Genomic DNA, 21,114 nt, shown 5'->3' with positions numbered 1-21,114 from the left:
TACACAAATGTACAGTCTCCCTTTGACAAGGGATGACATACTGTTATCTATAAATGGGTAAAAGTATGCTTCAGTTGACTGTGACACATTTCCTTTTAAGCAAGTCTGTTTGAGATATTTAACAGCTTGACACAATTTGAGGCAGGTGTGATGATGTAGGCATGCAGTATGCGTATACCCTTGGGGATGCACTGATAAAAGACTTGATGGAAATATGTCATAGTTTTTATGTGCATATCTAAAAATTCAGATGCTAATGCATAAACATTTGCAGAATGTAGAAGTTGTAGAACTACACATTCCTGGATTAATATTACAGTGCATCATAACATTTATTTTTAGAGGATTACAAAGGCAATACAGTGAATAAAATGCAGTTTCTGTAGCCTTAAACGTTCTGCTTTTCTGGAGTTCAGTAAATACACTACATGGATAAAGACATTGAGACACCAGCTTAATACTGGAGTAACTGTATTAAACAGGTGTCTCAATACCTTTATCCATATAGTGTATTTACTGATCTTCAGAAAAGCAGAACGTTTAGGGCTACAGAAACTGCATTTTATTCTGCATTTTATTTTGTCACTGAATGCAATCAAAAATCCTGACAGCAATGCTCCAAGATTTTTGATTGCATTCAGTGACAAGAGCGTTAGTGAGGTCAGGATGTTGGATGATCACCTCATCCCCAACTCCCTAATTATCCTCCAACTAATTCTGCACTGGCATTAGCAAAAAATATTTATTCCAGTGTCAATGATGTAATTTTTTTCTAGTGTTTTATGGATTTCTGACTAATGTCAGCTCTGCTAAATTAGTGATGCAGGCTATTAGCAATTAGCCTGGCTTTAGTATAATATATAATATAAGGGTAATTGCTGAGCTGATCTGAATTTACTCTTTAGATGTCACCACCGGTAGGGTGCAAGCTTCCATTACTTGATAGCAACAATATGCCTTTGTTCTGTATCTCCAGTGAAATCCTAAAGAAGCCCAATTCAGACACCAAACATGTTTTGGTTGATCACATTTAGATTTAGATAACAATAAAAAAAATATTTTTTAAAGGGTTTATATCATGACAAAATGGATTAATAATAATGGATAATTAGTACTTTAGTACAAACCCCCATGCAGACCCCACAAACACAAAAGTAAACACAGTGTTGGATATGGGCCCTCTAAAGCTGAAACAGGCATAGTAACATAATGGTTATTTTTCTTTTCTATAGGTCAAAAGACTGTGTGTGTCACCAGCCTTCTTATCTACCAGGGCCTGCTGTGGGTGGGAACTGCCCAGGGCATCATTGTCACCCTGCCAGTGCCCAAACTGGAGGGCATCCCTAAAATAACAGGTCAGCCTTGAAACACAACCCCGTCATTGCTAAATGATGCTGTTGGTGCAAACTTGATACAAATCTTTTTGCTCATCTCCTACAGGTAAAGGTATGACCTCACTGAACGCTCACAACGGCCCAGTGGACTTTTTGTTGGCCACCTGCAGCACTTTGTCCCCAGATCTGCTAAAGAGGGACTCCCTGGTGGAGGGGATGGACTCTGGCAGTGGAGGAGAGGACAGGGAGAGGAGCCATTCGTCCCAGGAGTCCCTAAAGGAACAACTACAGCAGCAGCAACAAGAGGACAGTTCTCCGCAGAGGGAGGCCAAACCCAAAGGAGTTTTGCTGCAATACCGCCTGCGCTCCACCTCCCAGCTCCCTGGCAAACTCCTGACTGCTCGGCCCGAGGAGGCCTCCGATTCCTCGCAGGAGTCTCTTGAGCACACGCTGGAGGACGGCTCCATCTACGAGCTGAGCGACGACCCCGAGGTTTGGGTCAGGGGCCCAGGGCCATCCGCCAAGGAGGGAGCGCGCAGGGAGAGGGTGATGTCAGCCGCTGTTATATCAGGAGGACGAGGCTTCCGCAGACTCACCGTGGCCGGCTCTTCCTCCTCCGCTTTGTCTGGCGCCAATGACAATACGCTCATGGTCTGGCAGCTCCCGCTCACAGTCTGAAGCAATGACAAGTGACAGACTACAAGATGCTGACTTGGTCTTTGTGAGACGGAAGATTGAAGAAACACTGAAGGACAGATTGACTATATGCTTCCGTTTGTGCATTCCCCAACCACTTCCAGACACTTTTGTGGGTATAGCAGTACACCTCTACTGCATTGCTTATAAGCAGTGCAATGGAACTCTGTCCCATTTTATGCCATAGCACATATCAACTATTTACACATTAAAAAAAGCTCCTCATTTTAAAATGTCAAAAATGATTGAATTTGATTACGTGCCCAAGCTGCATGAAGTTGTTCTTCTAGATGGAATGCAGAAAGTCATCGTCGTGAATATATTCAAAAGGGCTGTGACCCATCAAACCTCTCGCATAATGGAAAAAGGGTATTTTAATGGAACACCACTGTGGATGTATACAGTAGCAGTACAACGAAAGACAGAAGTAAATGTTGAAATTTCCTGCAGTGATTCTATCTCAGTTGTCTTTCTGTTTTGAGTCGATCCCAAATGTGAAAGAGCTATTCTTAAGAGAATAAAGGATTAGGTACTTGTTATCGAAGGTACTTGTTGTACACTGTGTCACTTTGTTTAAAAAAGAGAAAAGAATAAATCATGTCTACTACAATGCAGAAATCAATTTCTTTTCATTTTGTGTTCTTCTCTTGTCAACAAGTCTTTCAAAGCTGGAATTTTAACACGTTTCGAGGATGTCTTACAAATGCCTTTTCATTTTAAAAATGGCACTGTGGGGACTGAAGCTGTTCGAGACGTTGTTTTAGCTCGGAAACGTATGTTTATGTCGTGCCCATTTTCATCCTCTTATCTTTGAGCAGCCATAGGCAGCCCTCCCAATAAACATATCAGCAGACGCTGAATGAAGCAGCTCCGCGCTGCCTAATGTATGCATGCAGTGACTCAAACCCGACGTGACGGGGAAACCAAGTCACACTGTATGCCTGACAGATGTGTCAGACGTGATGTGGGAGATTTCAGCAGGGCTGTCTGCCTGATGCGATGCCTCCTCGAATTATACAGATCGGCCATAACATTAAAACCACTGATGTGCAATGAAGTAAATAACATTGATTATGTTGTTACAGTGGCGCCTGTCAAGGGGTGGGATGTGGCAGCAAATGTACAGTCAGAAGATTACTAGAAGACACCAGAGGCAAGCTCACAAGAAGAACAGCTTTAATCTTGACTAAATGTTACCAAAACGATGTATATAAGTTAAAGTCTTTGGCATGGGCCCTGTCATTACCCCATGTCTTGAAACATCTGGACCCTCGCAGATCCTGCCGTATATGGAAGGCAAGGGATGGCGCCAACCCCCTGGGAAACCAAGCGGAGACAAACTGGTGGCGGCGGGAGGATGGAGGGATAGAGGAAACAGCAAAAAGGCATGTGAGTCCACTAGTAAAACTTTAATTTCCTAAAGTTGAAGTGTTGGAAGTAGGGCTGTAGGATATTGAAAAAAACTGTCAATGATCCAACGAAAGCCAATGATCCAACATGTGACACTGTAGCAGGCATAAGGACCTGAGGCTACACAACTGGATCAGAACATCTCCAAAACATCAGGCAGGTCTTTTGGGGTGTTCCTGGGTTGTATGCATTGGTTAGTAGCTACCAAAAGTGGTCCATGGAAGCACAACCAGGGAACCAGTCACAATGTAATGGGTGCCCAAGGCTCAGTGCCCAAAGCTTGCCCGTCTGGCCATAACCTACAGAAGAGCTACTGTAACGCAAATTGCTGACTATGTCTTGTGAGTCCATTCTTAATAGGTCACAGGGAGATCTACACAATATAAGGCATGTGGTTTTAATGTTATGGCTGATCAGTGTATTGCACTGGTAATAAGTGATGGCACTTGAAAGCACTGAATTTAGTTAAAGCATGTGCTGTGATAATGTCTCCCCGGTGGGATTCCTGGAGGGCTTTTTTGAACAAAGCACTCGTTGATCGTGATATGTTTTATTAATCATGAGTCCGTTGTTAACCCCAGTTTTGAATGACGTTTACAGCAGACACTGTACAAAAGTACATAAAAAAGTAAAAATGCACTATTCTGTAAAATGCATGCATTAATGTAGTTTACCTCATTTGATTGTGATGTGATTACAACATTAGAGTGCAAGGATCAGGCAAACTGTACAACTGAAAAGAGGCTCTAGTACCGTATGGCATCCTGCGGCATATTTGCCCCCAGATGTTGCAGCTGGGCCTGTAGATGTTGCAGCTGGGCCAGATGAAAAATGTCAGTTGGAAGCCCTGCAACAAAAGAGACAACATATCGCTGAGCTTTTAGTGTTCCTCGTGTCACTACTAAAAGGGGGACCAACTGTCGAATGGGATGGTTCCCCAGATCATCACACTATCAGTTGGAGCACTGTGTTGCTTCACAGCAAAGGCAGGATTGAAGCGCACACCACATGGCCTCCATACTCACACCTGACTATCGTCCTATCCCACTTGGATTCATTGCTAAAGACGATAGGGTTCCAGTCCTTTGCAGTCCAGGTTTCTCATTCATGACATCACTGCAAGAGAAGGCCACAATAGCTGGCTGTCAATAGCAGCTTCTGCTAATTACCTGTAAATGGCCTGGGCAGAGACAGGGGTGTGTAATGAGGTGCCACCTGTGTCTAGATGGTGGACAAAGAAACTGTGGGAGCTGCTTGTGCTTGTCAGCGAATAAAACAATCCTCTACTGGTGGTCTGTCTGGGGCATCGCAAGCTTGTTTGCTGTGTGAGCGTGCCTACATGTATTCACAGCTCCCAACAGCTTGATCAGAACTAACAACTTAGTCAAGCCTAGATGCCGCCTAGATGCAATTCCCCCTCTCAAAGTCTGTCAACTGGGCAAAATGTCTTCACATGCATTGTAGAGACATGTCTAGCAGTCATTGTCCTATCAACAAGGGGTACACTACCCAAAAGTAGCCTTTGAGAGCCTTTTTAGGGCTGTGGGGGAAGCATGTTTACACCCTCTTGTGGCAAGACAAAGTATCTAATCAGACACTGTATCTAATCAGACACTGTATTTAATCAGACACTGTATCTAATCAGACGCTGTATTAATTAGACACTGTACCCACAGCAATCACCACACTTTAATGTCATTTACTGAGAAATCTGCCTGAGAAATGATTACAATATATATTGAGTCCACGTCCAGCAATCTGACATTCCTATCTGGGTGTGTTGTTTTTTGACTGTATGTATTATGTCTGTGTCCATCTTGCAGGGATGTTTTTCAACACCTTCAACATTTCAGTCATAAAAGACATGCCAGACACATTCAGTGACGTTGAGGTCTGGACTTTGGACTGAGATGTGCATTGTTTAAAGAACACCAGCAGTTTCTTTGTCTGATTGTCTGCTCTTTGCAAGGAATTCTTCATCAGCTCCACATCTTTTTTTTACCACTGCATTTTCTTGAGTCTTGAGCTTCAGAGTGGAAGCATGGAGATAAGTACCTTTCTTTCCTATCTTTCATATTAGCCTCCACTCTTTTTGACTTTCCTCTTCCTTACATATCAAATCACATTAGAAACATCACCTGAAAATGAAGAACTATTGCTTAATGACTACTTGACTGACTGAAATTACATGAGTAAAGTGTGGTCTCTGACTGTTGCACAGTATATGTACAGTACTGTACATATACTTTTGGATGTCAGTTGGAATGGATTTGAATGTGGAATCCAGGCATGAATGGTAAACAATTCTTAAGGCAACACGTGTTTCATGGTCAGTTTGGACCAGGGCAGCATAAGATAAGCAAGTCGGCCCACAACTGAGCTCGTTTGAGCTTAAGAAACAAGGTATAATACCATTAGGAACCTTGCAGAGGTGTATTAAGGGAGTCTATAGGCCCAGCAGCTGATAAATATTTCATGCTGGTAGAAGTCTTCTGTTTGAAGATGTGTGATTGGCCTGTGGGTTGTAATCCAGCTACTGATTATGGCTAATTGAAGACTATAGTCAAGATAATGGCTTTAAGTTTGTTAGCCATGTTTGAAAAGAACAATTGCTTTGGTGCTTTGTGTTGACGAACTTCAAGTGCTGCTAACTGTGTGAAAACAGACAGCCATTACTTAGAGTGCAGCAGCATGCGCAGATTTTTTCCCCCCTGTTTGTGCTATGTGCCAGTCAGAGTCTTTTTCAAATCCTTTCAACTCAGCAGGACAGCAAGGCAAAGCCAAGACCGATTCCGAATACTTGCAGTGCTTGTAGAAGACTGAGGGGGGAAAAAACTTTCAATTAATATGCCCCATGAAACTCCATTCCCTCTTTTAATCATGCATTTGTCATGACATAACTGAACATGCACTGAAAAATTGAATACTCGGAGATTAATTGGTACATTTCCAAACTAATAAAATTACATTCACACACAATTATTGCCAAAAGAAAGTAATCCAAAGAGGGCAAATATGTGTTGATGTAATATATTTTATTCATGTGGAAATGACGCACGCTTTAGATCAAGCAAATTCAGACCATTACCCTTCAGTGTGAACTTGGTGGTGGTGCATCCATATGGTAGCTCAGGAATGGGTAGTGTAATACCACTATATACAGTTAAAATGCACACCAATAAGCATATGCAGTAAAAGGTAGCAGAGATTTCTTCTTTTCAGTGAAGTTCCTGATACGTTGGTAAGAAGAACACAGGTTTACTGTGTTTAATTTTTAATGAAGTACAGATTAGATAAGCTAGGTGTTAGATGGGGACTATAAATACTGGACTTTCTCAATGAGGGAACAGTTTGGGAGTTAAAAAGGAATTTTACTGATTTAAAAAAATCCTATATTATATTAATATATCCTATATTGTTTTTAAAGATTTAGACTTAGTCTTTTGGGCATGTGGAGGGTTTGTGAAGCTTGGCTCATCCATGGCCACGTTTACCATTGATTTCTGATTTACCTCTATTTTAACAGTATCATTACATAAGTGTCCAAAAAAACTAAACAAAAAATAAGCCAAAAACATGTACTTGTACAATCCTGTACTCTTGAACGTGTGCATTCTTGACTTTCAGTTAGTTAACTTTCTATTTAATTTTGGACCAATTCTGTTTGTCCATTCATCTTGAAATGTTCATTGAGGTTAAAGAGCGGATCCTTTTTTCTCAAACTTTTTGCATAATAATTAATAGTTAACATATAAATAAACTGTTCTTATTTTACTACTACTACCACTACTACTACTACTACTACTAATAATAATAATAATAATAATAATTAAATACATCCGCCAGATGTGTACAATCAGCTTTTCCCTGGTGAGTTGTGGCTTTATCAGCTATTAATAGTGTCCATATTTGTTTTCTGAAGATTGTGATCCTTGTTCTTTTGTTTTTCTTACTTTCTTTCTAGAACCTTAAGACATAATACTATCATTGTTGCCACTAAAACTAATTGTACCTAAAGTTAAGTTGGTTTCAAGTTCATATTGGCTGGCTGACTCTTTTACTTCTACATTTATGGCATTTGGTTGCTGCTCTAATCCAGAGCAATTTACATTACATAAGATGACTGTATTTTAAGCTGTAGGACCGTGGCAGTGTGTATGTATAAATGTAGGGGCGAGTTAAATATCTCAGAAATAAGAAAACAGCATTAATGACCATTCATACATAAACATTTATCAAAATTGATAAATCGCCTAAACAAGCCTATATGGTCAAATCATCTTTCATTTCAACTTTAGTGTCTTACAAGCAAAATAATAAAAAAGCAATGATTTAATTTTACCACCTTTTATATTATGTTTTTTATTTATTTTCATGACCAGGTAAAATGTATTAACAAATACATCAATGCAATTTATATAAAAAAAATCTTCTGTGGCAAGTCGGCTGTGGTGGGAAGCAGTTTGACCAATAGCTGCATGTAGATGCAGGTACATGTGGACCAATAGTGGCGGTGAGAAGGCGGGACTTAAGCAGACATGTTTAAAGCGGTTTCCGCACGCTCTTTGGACAATTTAGAAAACTCGATGGGATGCATTTGTTACATCCCAAATCTTTCCTCATGTCGGGGAAAAAGAGGCCGTCTGGTCACCCTACATTAGATCTTCATGTTGTAATGATGTTGTGTGTGTTGTAATGCTGGTATTGGTGTAGCTTGGTGGGTTTGCTGGACCAGGGTATCTAGCTAACCACAGTCTACCACAGAGGCAATGCTGTTAGCCATCTGGACTAGTTTAAGAGCTAAAATACTGACACTTTTTAAGCATTTACCATTTTTAACACACTGCACTGTTCATATACACAACTTTACTTCTCATTTTACAGCACCTCGTTAACTTGGCTCAGATTTGATCTGCTTGTTTAACCCCTGTAACGGAACGTGTTGACGCGCGCGCTCGATTAAGTGCGCTGTGCTTCGTTGGAGGCTGCGCAGCAGCGCTGGCTGGAGCGGGAGCGCGCGAGCGCGTGCGTGCGCGGCGCGCGAGCAAGTTGTAGCGAGCAAACGAGGGAACGGGAGGGAATTTCAGTGGAAGCTGTTGCTGCTGCGATAATCCCCCTCTCTGCCCCATGTAATTCTGGATGCAGCCACCAGCAGCACAGACCTGCAGGCGCCTCTCTGACAGGAATACAGAGAAAGGAGCGTCTTTAGCCCGGATGAAAAGACATGGAGCGTTCTGACGACTTGCCCGGCGCAGTCACTTTGGGATGGGGGCTGTGTGGACTACCCAAGGAGGTCTGAGGAGAATATGGGAATGCGACGCTCATGGCTTCACTCATCTCAGCCTCGAAAATGAACACTGTGGTCACTTTATTGCTGCTTCTGTGCTCCGCTCTGATGGACTCGGTGAGAGGTGAGGGTTGTTCTTTTATTCATGTAATCGGTTTTTAGCTCACTTTGTTTTCTTATTGAATTTCCTTCTAATACACACACCGGCTTTGATGCCATCTCAGCTGGCCAGAGGTCAGCGAGAAGCGGGAAATGCCCTCAGCATGTGAGGTGTGAGCGTTTTCATAGGCAACACTGGTTGAGAAAGGCAAGTAGTGTATGAACAGTGGAAGGACACCTTGTTGTGTTGCAGCAGTACTCCAGTGTGTGTTAACTTCCACCTTTCATCTCCACTAGGTGATGTCCACTGCAGGCTAACTTACCTGCAGGCTTCCACTTCTGCTGTGATTTGCCTATAACCTGTCACTGGATAAGCATCCTCAGAGCCCTGTGTTTCCGCTGCTGTATTCTGGCATACTGATTTCATTACATTCGGCCTCAGTAGAGACCACTGTCTCACACTAGGTAACAGGCGAATAGTTATATGAGGAATAAAGGCTTAAGCTTTTGACCTGACCCATATTTTAGGGGGGCTGATCTACACATAAAGCAATTAAAGGTCACTAATGTCACTGACTAATAATATGAATCACTAATAGTCATCTTCTCTTAAGTGATATTTGATTCTTGATTATTGAAGAGTAGACAGTTGCATAACATTCAATGTCATTATATCTAGTCCGGCCCAGCACCGTCCAAGTGCACTGTGTTGTTAGGCAGTCATGATTGCCTAGTGATTATCCAGTAATTACAGCTGCATCTCTATGATAGCCTCCCAAGAGTCCTTACTGTAGCAGGAATTCAGTAATGCTTACTACTAGCTGTATGTCATGGCATCCTTCTTTCCGTTAGCAGTGGTGCAGATCTGTCCTTGACAGACACTTTTCTTTTTATTCCCACCTGTACTTGACTGTACTTCAGGCTTTTTTTTTGACATTCAAAATACATTACACTGAAAGCACTAATTCTGCCTTGGTGGGATTCATTTGATTCAATTGAGGTCATTCCAAGGGTCATCATTGGTAAAACTAAAGGAATAACAAAAATGAAGCCTGAAATGTCCAAAAAATATGCAGTTCATCCGTGTTAAGGCACTCTAGACACAAGAAAGGACCGGAGCTTCGCAATGGACACGAATGTCTGCACTTACTGAAATGACACTGTTGTGTCACAAATGTATATGGTCGTATATATGATGCGCATGTTTGTTGGTACTCTTACTGTTATATGTAGCCTTGATGTTCACCTGAACCGCAGTGATTGGATCAGCTTGCTGGGTTAGAGAAAGTGAGCAAGCTTCAAATAAATGTCAGTCATTTTCTTCTGGCCAATCTGAGCCAAACTGAGTAACCATGTGATGAGGAAAGACTTACTGACTTCGTTCATGGTCCTCTGACAGGCACTCTGTTCAGTTCCAGAGGGAACTTGTAGCATATGCAACTCAAGACTAGATAATGAGTGTGAAGTTTTATTTCTCTGCTAAAATATGTCATAAATATGTGTCCCATGATATAAAATAAATGTGACTGATCATTTAAAGGTGTGTCACTACTTATTACAGACTGGCAAGGTTTAATGCTGTAGAAGGGAGGTTGTGTAAGCATTATTTAAAGATCCCAGATTAGATTGTTAGATGAATCACATTGAAATCAAATTCCTGTAGGCCAAGACATAATGGGAAACACCATCTTAGTGTTGTCCAGTCTTTCTTAGCTCTGTACATTTGAGTATTTTCCTTCTCGAAAAGACCCATTTTAACCTCCAGAGGTGTTTGATACTGAGCTGATGACAGGAGTCAGGTGTGTTAGAGCAGAGGAAACTCAAAAGAAGTACAGTTCAAGGGGACTCCAACGAGCAAAACCGGAAAATGCTGCATTAGCGATTGCTAAAGCGATCCTATCTTCACAAAGTCCCGGCTAATCCTTCTAGATGTGTGCAGATGTCTTTAGAATGCATACCTCTTCACGGCTACAGCGGGCAAGCTTCTGACCACAGTTCCTTTTCCATGGGAAATGTTATTTTCGCTTCATTAATGAGTAGTTTTTAGAGTCAAAGACCCTCATATTGAGCATTACATATATGCGTTGCTAAGTGCTTGCAGGAGTGTAGGACCTTCTGGCCTTAGTTTCTGAGCTGCATGTGGGGCAGCAATGCAGAAGCACTTGGTTGATGGAAGAAAAGCTCATGGATTAGGGAGGGGGGGCAGAAAAAAAACATGAAAAAATAATCCATCCGCCGACGTCACAGTGGATGAGCCAATACGGAGGAACTGGGGGATTTTGTAGGTCACTGAATTTGTGACAGATTATATTGCTTCCCACACTGATTTCTCTTTATCACATAGGAATCGTCTCAATGGGCTTGTACCCAAGACGCTCTCCAACTCTGGCCCATGTTATTTATGTCAACCGATATTCCAATATACTGTATAATATCCATTTCATGTAGAAGTTAAATGAGGTCATTCTGCTTCATTTGGGTCATTTTCTGACTATGTGTGTTGTTGTAACAAATATGTCTGTCAGCAACTGGTGGTAACTATCTCAACAAAGACACTTGCTGATGTTCATGTTTGCTAAGCAGGTTGCATTCAGCAACAGCAGTGTAGCACCACACGCTTGATGAAGGATTTACTAAAAACCATTTGATTACATTTAGTATGTTCCCTTTAAGCTTTAAACTATTCGCGATGAATACATGTGACCTTGTAACGACCGTTACATAATGGGCTAAGCTGAACAACATCTTTTTCTAATGCATGATAACAGATGGATGGCTGACATATAGCTAGAAAGCCATTAGATATCTTTCTTCTACATGGAATTAATGCGTGGGTTGTAAAATCTACTTGATACTGGGGGGCATTTAGTGACAAACAAAGTCATGGAATTATGTGTTCCTTTTTAATCTTTCTAATATGCAATATGCAAGGTTTTGATAAGAAAATACTTCTTCAATTTGTAATGTTAAACTGAGTTTAAGCTGATTAGGCTCAATTATTTGTACTCGGTAGATAAATATTAGTTTAACAGTCATGCTGAGTCGACTGATTTTGAACCACATTAAATATTGATTAGATCGCTTAGAGAATCTCAGCAGTAAGACATCTTCCCCTGGCCTGCTTTCAATTTCTATATAAATTGGTTTTGCATCAGAAATGCTTTTTTCTTTAATCTCTTGGGTTCCATATGAATGCCTTATCGTAATGTATAATATATTATTCTCAAATTTCATTTGTGAATTTTAGAGAATGTAAGTCCAATGTTGTCAATAAGCAGTTTTGAACATATGTATGCTGAGTATAAAAGTTTGACACCAGCTTTTCTTCTAAAATGGAACATTAATAAGGAGTTTGATCTGCTTTGCTGCAGTGGCAGTGTTACAGCCTGTACTGTTCTGGAAAGGCTTTACACTTGATGTTGGAACATTGCTATGAGGATCTTGTGCATTCAGCCTCAAGAGCATTAGCGAGGTCAGGTATTAATGTTTGATGATTACTTCTGGATCACAAATGACACTCCAAATCACCCCAAAGGAACTGGATAAAGGTCCATAGCTCCAGAGACTGCAGATGCTAGTGGCTTTCTACCCCATTGATGAGACTGGCATTGGACATGGTGATCTTAGGCTTGTGCGTTCCAGAACAGTGGTTCCCAACCCTGGTCCTGGAGGACCATCTACACCTGCACATTTTAGTGGATTCCTAGTCTAACACACTACCTTTAACTGAGAAAGGGTTTGCTAATTAGCTGATTTGTTGGCAGAAGAGTAAATCCTTAAATATGCAGCACAGGAGGTCCTCCAAAACAAGGGCTGGCAGCCCCTGCTCCAGAACATCTCATTCTCATTTCTAGGGGCTTATACAAGCAGTGGGTGCACCTTCATGTAGCTTTTTTTTGGACACACAGTGCACCTTACTATACTCTGGATTTTGAGTGGTTATCAGTTGTAGTACTGCTGAAAATTCTAATAATTCTCAAGACTGTAAGATTATAGTAATCCTGCTGCTGTAGTCATTGGGATAAAAGTGTTCTGGGGCAGTACAGGTTCAGTGTGTGATCTTTCCTTCTGTCCCGCAGGGTATTTAACAGTTACCATCGAGCCTCTGCCCCCCGTTGTCATGGGCGATACGGTGACTTTGAAGTGCAATTTCAGAACTGACGGCAACCTGAGAGAAATAGTGTGGTTTCGGGTGAGTGAGCTAAGGCTACATCTCTGCATTCACACCCATCAATATTATTGTTTTTTTTTTCTTAAGCAGCCATTCCTTAATTTCCTGCATGCATTTTATAACCACCAGCCAACCCCCCTTCTGATACAGTGTGAAAGGAAAGCGGACTGAAATATGAAAATATATTTAGGATTAAAGGTTCATGGTTCAGTGGTTCTAGGACAAGGCTTTTTCATTTTGGGATCTTTTTTTGGCATGCTGCGCCACAGCCTTGAAAGATGAGTTTCCTGATACAGCATTCAATTACAGCGCATTAGCAGCAGGCCAGAAACTATTTCTTCTTTCACAATGTGATGACATTTTTAATAGAACTCTGTCACTTCATCTGCAGCACCCTTATTAATTACTTAGTAAAGCATAAATCGTGACCCCTCTCTGCTTGACTCCAAAATTTTTGCCAATCTTTGATATGATTGGAAACAGTCCAAATGTCCTTACTTTCTAAACCCTTTTTCCAAATTGAAATTGTTATAAAAGTTTCACAGAAGTCTTTTAGTTGACATATTAATAGTTTTTAGTTTAAAAATCTGAGTAATGTTATATATTTTGATGTGAATATTCTTACAGACAGAGCTTGTAACTCACTCACTCGGGTGCAGCAGTCTAAAATTCTCCACAAGTGCACACTATTAGTTTAACATGCACAATCGGCCAGTTCTTTTTCAAAACAAGCAATTGGCAGATTCTGATTCTTTTGATTCTGACAGATTGATTCTGTGTTGCAGTTGTCTTATTTAGACAAATGGTGACTGCAAAAATATTATTATATTTATCATACTAATAAAATGTCCTGGAAATGTGCTAATGTGTTTCATTTATTTCTTTAGCTTACACGGTGTACACTTTGGATTCTAAAAAGCACCCATGGCTAATTTAGTAAAGAAATTGGAATCAGCTATTTAGAAAAATCACGATTGGTCCACCCCTACTATTAGTACTCATGTAGCTTTTGGTGCTTCAAATCGATGACACTGTGCATCATTGTTTTTAAGGTTACAGAGGGTGGCAGTTCAAAGCAAAAGATATTTACCTACGATGCCATGTACAATACCAATTTCTCTCACATGGAGGATTTTCGCAGAAGAGAGGACCTTGTTTACCAGTCAACTGTGAGGTAAAGGTCACGTCCAGCTGAGCCATGGCTTACGTTTGATATTGCCTGTTGTTTCCCCTGTCAGAATGCACTAAGGCACTTTCATAATAACTGAGATTTCATTCTCTCTCTTGTATCTAGGCTCCCCGAGGTTCAAATGGAAGACAATGGGCCGTATGAATGTCACGTGGGAATCTACGACAGGGCGTCCAGAGACAAGGTGGTCTTAGCATCTGGAAGCATAACACTTGCTGTTATGTGTAGGTTCCAGTCCTGTTTACATAGATCACTATCATCTTCAATGTTAGCACTATTCCACCTGGGATAAGCTGGGTGGTGCACAGTGGTTAAGCATTAATACACAATCAGCTTATTTGTAATTTGCCTTCCTCTGTATTCAGAATTATCTATGTATAAGGCTAGGAGAGAGCAGATAAAGCTTTTCTAAATGAGAAGTTGCTGTAAAATAGTACATACTTTTTTTGTCTTGGTTTGAGCTGCCTATTTGCCCGTGGGTCTCAGGGGGGGAGCTCAGAAGCATGTTAAGCCAACTCCTCTAGCTTGCTTTGATTAATTGAGTGAGTAATTCTCCAGAGGAGGGCATGCTGTGACATGAGGAGCGAGATGTGTGCAGAAGCTCTTGTAATGATCTGCTAAGTACTGATAGAAGTGCGAATTGTCATGCTGAAAAAGGATTATGTTAGCATGGAGAAAATGGCGATATGGTGGTGATGTGTTCTTCTGGTTTCCTACGTCAGTATTCTGATGAGCAGATTGCTTTAAAGCCTCTAAGCAGTTGTAACTAAACAGCCATTGGCACAGAACATGACTCAGGGCTCTTCTAATGACTTTTTGAACTTTCCTTGTGAACTTTCTGTGGCCTTAAGGATGCTCCGAAGCTGTATTCTCTCTCCGACCATCTAAATGATTTGATACACTAATGAGTACAACTGACTTTTTCCCTCTCAGCACCTCCAAAATCCATCTCTGTAATTGCGGCAGATCAACCGTCACGATTCAATCGCTATGAGGCCCAAAATTTCACCCTCGTGTGCATCGTGACTGGAGGAAAACCAGCGCCTGTGGTTAGTCCGTGATTTAATATCAGGATAATGGGAATTCCTCACATGTAAAATTATGACCTCAGAGACATTTCAGACTGTAAAGGAATAATTTGGTGAAACATCAAACAAAAATATTAACATGATAAATAATTTACCTCATACACAGTCAGCCAAGACATGTTTGTTGGCTGGATTTTTTAGTTTAAAATGGGAGATGCTAGTCCAGTGTTGGTTAGCAGGCCTGGACTAACACCACACAAGGCTCTGGGGCTTGGCAAATCCAAGAGCCCCCTTCATATTATCACAGGACATGTTCAGGCTATTGTGGTGTTATACTGCCACCTAACATACATAATAACAAAGCTGCACACACATGCAGACACACAGAGCTGCATTCTGTACACACATGATCAGCAACTAGATGATTTGAAAACTGGAACGAATAGATTTTATTACTTGATATTATGATATCCAGGTTGCTAACTGTCTGAAGCGGGTCTTAAACAAGAGGCACAATAAACACATCAAAGAAGGGAGAGGGGCAAAAATCCTCCTCCAAAAGCTGAGCAGAATGCATTGTAGTCCACAGCCCAGCTGTCTCATGATAAATAACGAACATTCACGAATAGGGTTCCCAAAAGCCTCTTAGCACAAAGGACAAAGTGCTAAATGCTAGCTTGAGGATTACATTAAACACTTTCTCCACCAGTTAAAATATTCTTCATTATACAGAACTTTTGGAAAACTGGGTCTAGATGACTACAAACATGCTTGCCACTCGCAATAATGTAATGTAATAATGTAATAATGCAGACAACATTTGAGCACAGCCATGGACTGTCTGAATGAGGGCATTTACATTAGGCTAGCATCCCACACTGTAACCTAAAGAAGCACATAGCACATATTTGGCATGTCTTGGCTGACTGCATCCAAAGTATTGTTGATTTGATATATCACTAACCTTTAGGATCAGATTTGTAGTGTATGCCCCCTCTCAAATTCATTCATTGCTAATTGTCACTTGCAGGTAAGGACTCCCTGTATCATACTACCCTCCCAAGTTGGGAGGATGAGTATTTCCTTCTCTCAGGCTCTCAACCAAGGAGGGATATAGCATTGGCAGGATTTTAACTTGTGAGATGATATGTTATGAAACCATGAAATTAAATATTAGTAATAAAAACAACCAAATTTAATAATTCAATGTAAGACAGGAATTGAGTGGTAACACCACAGCCTAGTATGGTTTAGAGTCTGATGATGGAGCCCTAACCTGCAGATAGAAAAGATCAATTAATTGAGAACAAGGGGGAAACAAAATAAAAATCCAATAAAACATTAAAGCAATCTCTGTTCATAAGCAGGCTGTTTTTTGTGTAAGGTCAAGTCGAACTGTATTGCTGATCCAACTGAGAGGCAGAACTTGAAATGTAAGTTATTTTTTATTCATTCTCCCTTGCTGTGGTTTCTTTTTTCTCAGGTGTACTTTAAGCGGGATGGTGAATTGATTGAGGTGGTCCCCTCTGCCCAGTCTGCAGATGCATCTAAGAGCAGAGGTTTGTTCTCAGTCAAAGACAGCAGGCCTCTGATCAGCCGGGATCTAGATGACACAAAGTTGCAGAAGTCACTTTCTCTCCTTGAACCAGATGTGGTACCAGTGCGGCTAGACAGGGTCCGTCCCCATCAGAGCTATACCCCAGGAGCACTTGGCCAGGAGGGCCCCCGGCCCACCACTGAGATAATCCCAGAGACTGTGGTCAGCCGGGAATTCCCACGCTGGGTGCTGAGTTCCAGCCCGCTCTATTACTTCAACCACACAAGGACGGAGTTCAGCGATGGCACCATGGAGGTGCAGGCCATGCTTACCTGGCACCTAAATCCACAACTGGACAACGACGCTCTATTCAGCTGTGAGGTCAAACACCCTGCCCTCTCCATGCCCATGCAGGCTGAAGTCACGCTGTGTGAGTATGAGAACATGAGTATGAGACACATCACTATATTTAAAAGAAGACCCATGCTGCCTTTATTGTTGGATGCAGTGTGTATGTGTTTATTCTTGCATTGTCTCTTACTTTCTCAAGCTGCTCCAAAAGGACCTAAACTCTCCATGACTCCAAGCAGAGCGAAAGTCGGAGATACAGTCCGCATTGCTGTGGAGGGATTCCAAGTGGGAACCAAGGGGGTAAGATCATGACACACTACCTGCATTGAAGGTACATGCCACAGTAAAGAGGGTTGACATTTGAAATGTCAATATTTCAGGACAAACCGAATGATGAACTTAATTTCATACTGAATCCATACTACAGTTTTAACTTGTCACTTGTCCTATAGAAGTGGTATTCATTCTTGTTAAATATTTGCAACAATATTGACCTTTTAACCATTTAATTCTGTTTAACATAACTTTATCAGCTATTATAATATATATGCATTTCTATTCTGAGCTCTGTTACACTGAATTTGTTGGACTACTGCCCTGATGCTTCTAAGTGTGGCTGGAAGCAAGTAGGAAGCTTCCGGAATTTAAATTAGGAGTCTTATATGAGGAAATGTATGCATTTAAAGAATATTGCCAGGGGGATTTTTACTGCATATGAATGTTAATTACCTTTAAATCTCTTCTCTTTCCAGGCATTTAGTGTCATACAACAAAAAATACATGGGAATAAATGAGCTTTGTAGTTATAGCAGCAATGAATAACAGTCTGTTGTGGGGGTGTTGTGGGGATTGGTGGTTTCCCTGCACAAACACACCTGATTCAATTAATCATTTAATTAACATATTTAGTCAAATGTTTTGTGCCAAGAAATCTGTATCTTAACTGAGCTGACTGCCTGGTGTATTGCAGTGTGGCTTTGGGGTTCTCTGAATGAACAGTGTTTAAACTCTAACACTTCCCGTCTATACTCATAATTAATTAATGTCTAACTAGTTACTTAATAATTCATGGACATTCTAAATAATAATCCCAAGACTAATACATGAATTATTAGCCTAGAGTTTAAAGTATTACAGCTGTGAAACTGTACTTGTGCATGTGTGGTGTGTGGTGTTTGTTGTACAGAATGAGGTGTTCCCAGAGCCTCTGTTCACATGGACGCGTGTTGGGGGGCTGCTGCTGGATGGCAGTTCTGAGAGGGAAGGGAAGGTTCTGATTTTGGAGAGAGTTCCTGCAGAGCTCAATGGCTCCATGTACCGCTGCACTGCAGAGAATCCATTAGGCTCCACCAACACACACACACGCCTCATAGTGTTCGGTCAGTATCAAGCACTGCACACACCTCATAGTGTTGAATTAGTATCAGATCACCCACCCACTCCTATAAGTGTTTTTTTTTCAATGGTTCTGTATAATTGCACCATTCAGATGTAAACAAAGTAATTTAGTGTAGTTTAATGTGAAATACACTGTTATAGAACCATAATTGTTCACAGTGGTAGTTGATAGGAACCAGATGTCTGAAACGTTTACTCTAAAGCTTCTAAAACCTTCCTCACAAGTTGCCTAATGCCTAAACCACTGTTTTATTATCACTTTGAGATAAAAATCTGGTCTTAAACATGTTGCTGTCACACAAAACCCTTATATCTTTACTGGAGAAGTTAACCTTTTACGTTTCAATGGAGGTCAATGAAAAAAGATTTTATTCTAAGTCATTTCGGAACATTTCTATTGGTCCATTAATCATTAACTTTGGACACAATGTAAAGAATAACTGCCACAATCATGTTATGACAAAATGTGGAAAACAGCTAAAATAATTCTATTAATGATATTTACTGACGCTACTTTTTAAGATCCATTCTTATTGGAGAAGTACATGCAGGGTGTTGTGAGGCAAAAGCTCCCCCCAAACTTTTTTCTGTATTAACATTAAGTTCACTGGTTGGTTTTGGACAGTGAATAAAATTTATATATTTGCACTGTAGACCTGCTGTTCCTAAACCATCACTATAAAGAAATCAGAAAGTTCATCTACAATTAACCAATTCACACCAAACTTTAAAAATGTACACAAGCCTTTTGTTGTTCAGTTCAGTGGGCCTATCATACACCCACACACTGTGCTCAGTGTTGAGTAAAATTCTCAGACACATTTCGTACTGTGCGGTTAGTGTTAAACACCAACACACTCCTAATAGAAACAGTGTGGCTGTAAAGTCATTGCACAGCAATACAAGATCATTCAACCTCTGCATTCATCTGTAGCAGTGCACACACACACACATTCACACTAGTGAATGGGTAACAGACCAAGCGCAGTGGGGAGGCACCTTAGCACCAGGTGGCTCCCCACTTGCTCAAGGGCACCTCAGCCGTGAATGTTGATGGAGTTCCTTTCCTCCCTCTGCCCACCACTCCCTGACGGTCCAGGGGATTGAACTGGTGACCTGGGGATTGAACAATGCGACAGCTGCCCCCTGGTAGAATATTTTTCTGTTCAGTGGCAAAACACACACCTCCTATTATTTATTATAAATGAAAGTGTGAAATGCAGCACAAACATTAGTAACCAACCCTCAGATCAGTCACAGTATTTAGGTGTGATACTATTGTGCATTCCATGCATTAGTCAGTGATAACACAATCTCACACACCTTCTGTTGAACCGTTTTATCTTCATACCACCCTGTAGAAATGTAACTTAGATTTTGTTTTTTATTCAAATAGAAAATCCAAGAATAAAGAAGGACAAGCTGCAATTTAATGGTAAGACCATCTTTTGGAAAAGTGACTAAAGCCAAACCCCAAATATAGTGCAGTGATGATAATGAGTGATGAATTTTCTATGGATTTCAGTTGCTGACTCGGGTGGCAAGGCGTTTGGACCCACATTGACGATGCTGCTGCTATCACTGACCCTGGAGTTTACATGAACAGAAAGAAATCTTGGCTTACTTCTGTGCTCTCCCTGACAGCTTCAGCTTCAACTCTTCAGACGCCTGCTATTTCTCTTCTCTTCACACACACAGCTCTGCACTGTCTATCAAGATGAAACACAGGTGAAACAAATAGACAGGGAAAGACCAAATGCGCACTTGGTTCAGCCACGGTTCAACTCACATCACATATCACACGTCTTTCCTAAAATCGTCACTTGCCTTGGCTTTGCACTCTTTCTCTCAAACTGTGATCATCACGTATGTTTTTAAACAAATAAATCAGTGCAGTCCTTACAGTGCAGAACTGTATCTACATGCAGGGCAGACATCATGATGCTACGCTAGTCACTGCTTGTTTTTTTAGGTTTGTTGTTATTGTTTGTTTTAATTGTTTAACATTTTCAAAATCCATATGAGATCAGTGATGAGCAAGTCCTCCTCCTCCTGGAGATCTACCTTACTTCAGTCTTTAGCTCCAGGCCTAATCCTGAAGGCATGTTCTTGACATTTCCAGCATAGTTCAGACCACTTTAATCTAAGTTATTTATAGGGCAGAACAATAAATACATTTGAATTGAGTTCAATCATTTCTGTGCATGATTTTATGTTATTACAGCTATTCAAACTAGAAGAATTACATTTCCACAAATGTTCCCTCACTCCAAAGTAGTCATTCAGCTAAGATGTTGGTGCCTGAAGCTTGCTTTTTTAAGCTTTTTTCAGTTCCATTGCCCCCATTGTCCATTGTTATTATATTAGCTAAGTAGCTCTAGTGCAAAACTGAAGTGAACTTAAGACACCAACTCTGACTTAATTCGATCAACAACATTTCGGCTACGGGAGAATGTTCTAAATATTATCATTAATGAACTAGTTATTTAGGCCTATGTCTATTACATTTCCTAAGCAGCTTCAGTGATCCACTCAAGTGAACTTAAGACACCAATCATGACTTCACTTGTTCCACTACATTTTGGGTAAAGGACAATTTTGCACATTTTTATAG

The 21,114-nt window shown here is 40.8% G+C and overlaps 2 protein-coding genes across 8 annotated transcripts in view; both read left to right on the top strand.

Annotated features, from left to right (window-relative positions):
* Window positions 1-2,652, top strand: part of arhgef10lb (Rho guanine nucleotide exchange factor (GEF) 10-like b) — a 50,846-nt gene extending 48,194 nt beyond the window's left edge. For all 6 annotated transcript variants that reach the window (XM_072656501.1, XM_072656499.1, XM_072656498.1 and 3 more), the window contains 2 exons: window positions 1,233-1,355; window positions 1,441-2,652. In XM_072656501.1, coding sequence (XP_072512602.1) covers window positions 1,233-1,355; window positions 1,441-2,012 — 695 coding nt within the window. In that variant the 3' untranslated portion in view covers window positions 2,013-2,652. The remainder of the gene's footprint in view (window positions 1-1,232; window positions 1,356-1,440) is intronic.
* Window positions 2,653-8,512: 5,860 nt separating this feature from the next.
* On the top strand, window positions 8,513-20,193 carry igsf21b (immunoglobin superfamily, member 21b). 2 transcript variants are annotated; one of them, XM_072696773.1, is made up of 10 exons: window positions 8,513-8,851; window positions 12,906-13,018; window positions 14,050-14,171; window positions 14,292-14,410; window positions 15,120-15,235; window positions 16,698-17,181; window positions 17,302-17,402; window positions 18,289-18,481; window positions 19,897-19,935; window positions 20,026-20,193. In XM_072696773.1, the coding sequence occupies exons 1-10, from the start codon at window positions 8,764-8,766 to the stop codon at window positions 20,100-20,102; spliced, it is 1,452 nt and encodes a 483-aa protein (XP_072552874.1). In that variant the 5' UTR covers window positions 8,513-8,763; the 3' UTR covers window positions 20,103-20,193. The 2 variants fall into 2 exon arrangements, with proteins under 2 accessions (XP_072552874.1, XP_072552875.1); XM_072696774.1 differs by lacking the exon at window positions 15,120-15,235 and having other exon boundaries at window positions 14,292-14,370.
* The last annotated feature ends 921 nt before the right edge of the window (window positions 20,194-21,114 follow it).

Source organism: Salminus brasiliensis, chromosome 14 (assembly GCF_030463535.1).
Source record: "Salminus brasiliensis chromosome 14, fSalBra1.hap2, whole genome shotgun sequence".
NCBI classification, from domain to species: Eukaryota; Metazoa; Chordata; class Actinopteri; order Characiformes; family Bryconidae; genus Salminus; species Salminus brasiliensis.
The sequence above is the reverse complement of the archived record's forward strand: the minus strand, read 5'-3'. Positions and strand labels throughout refer to the sequence as shown.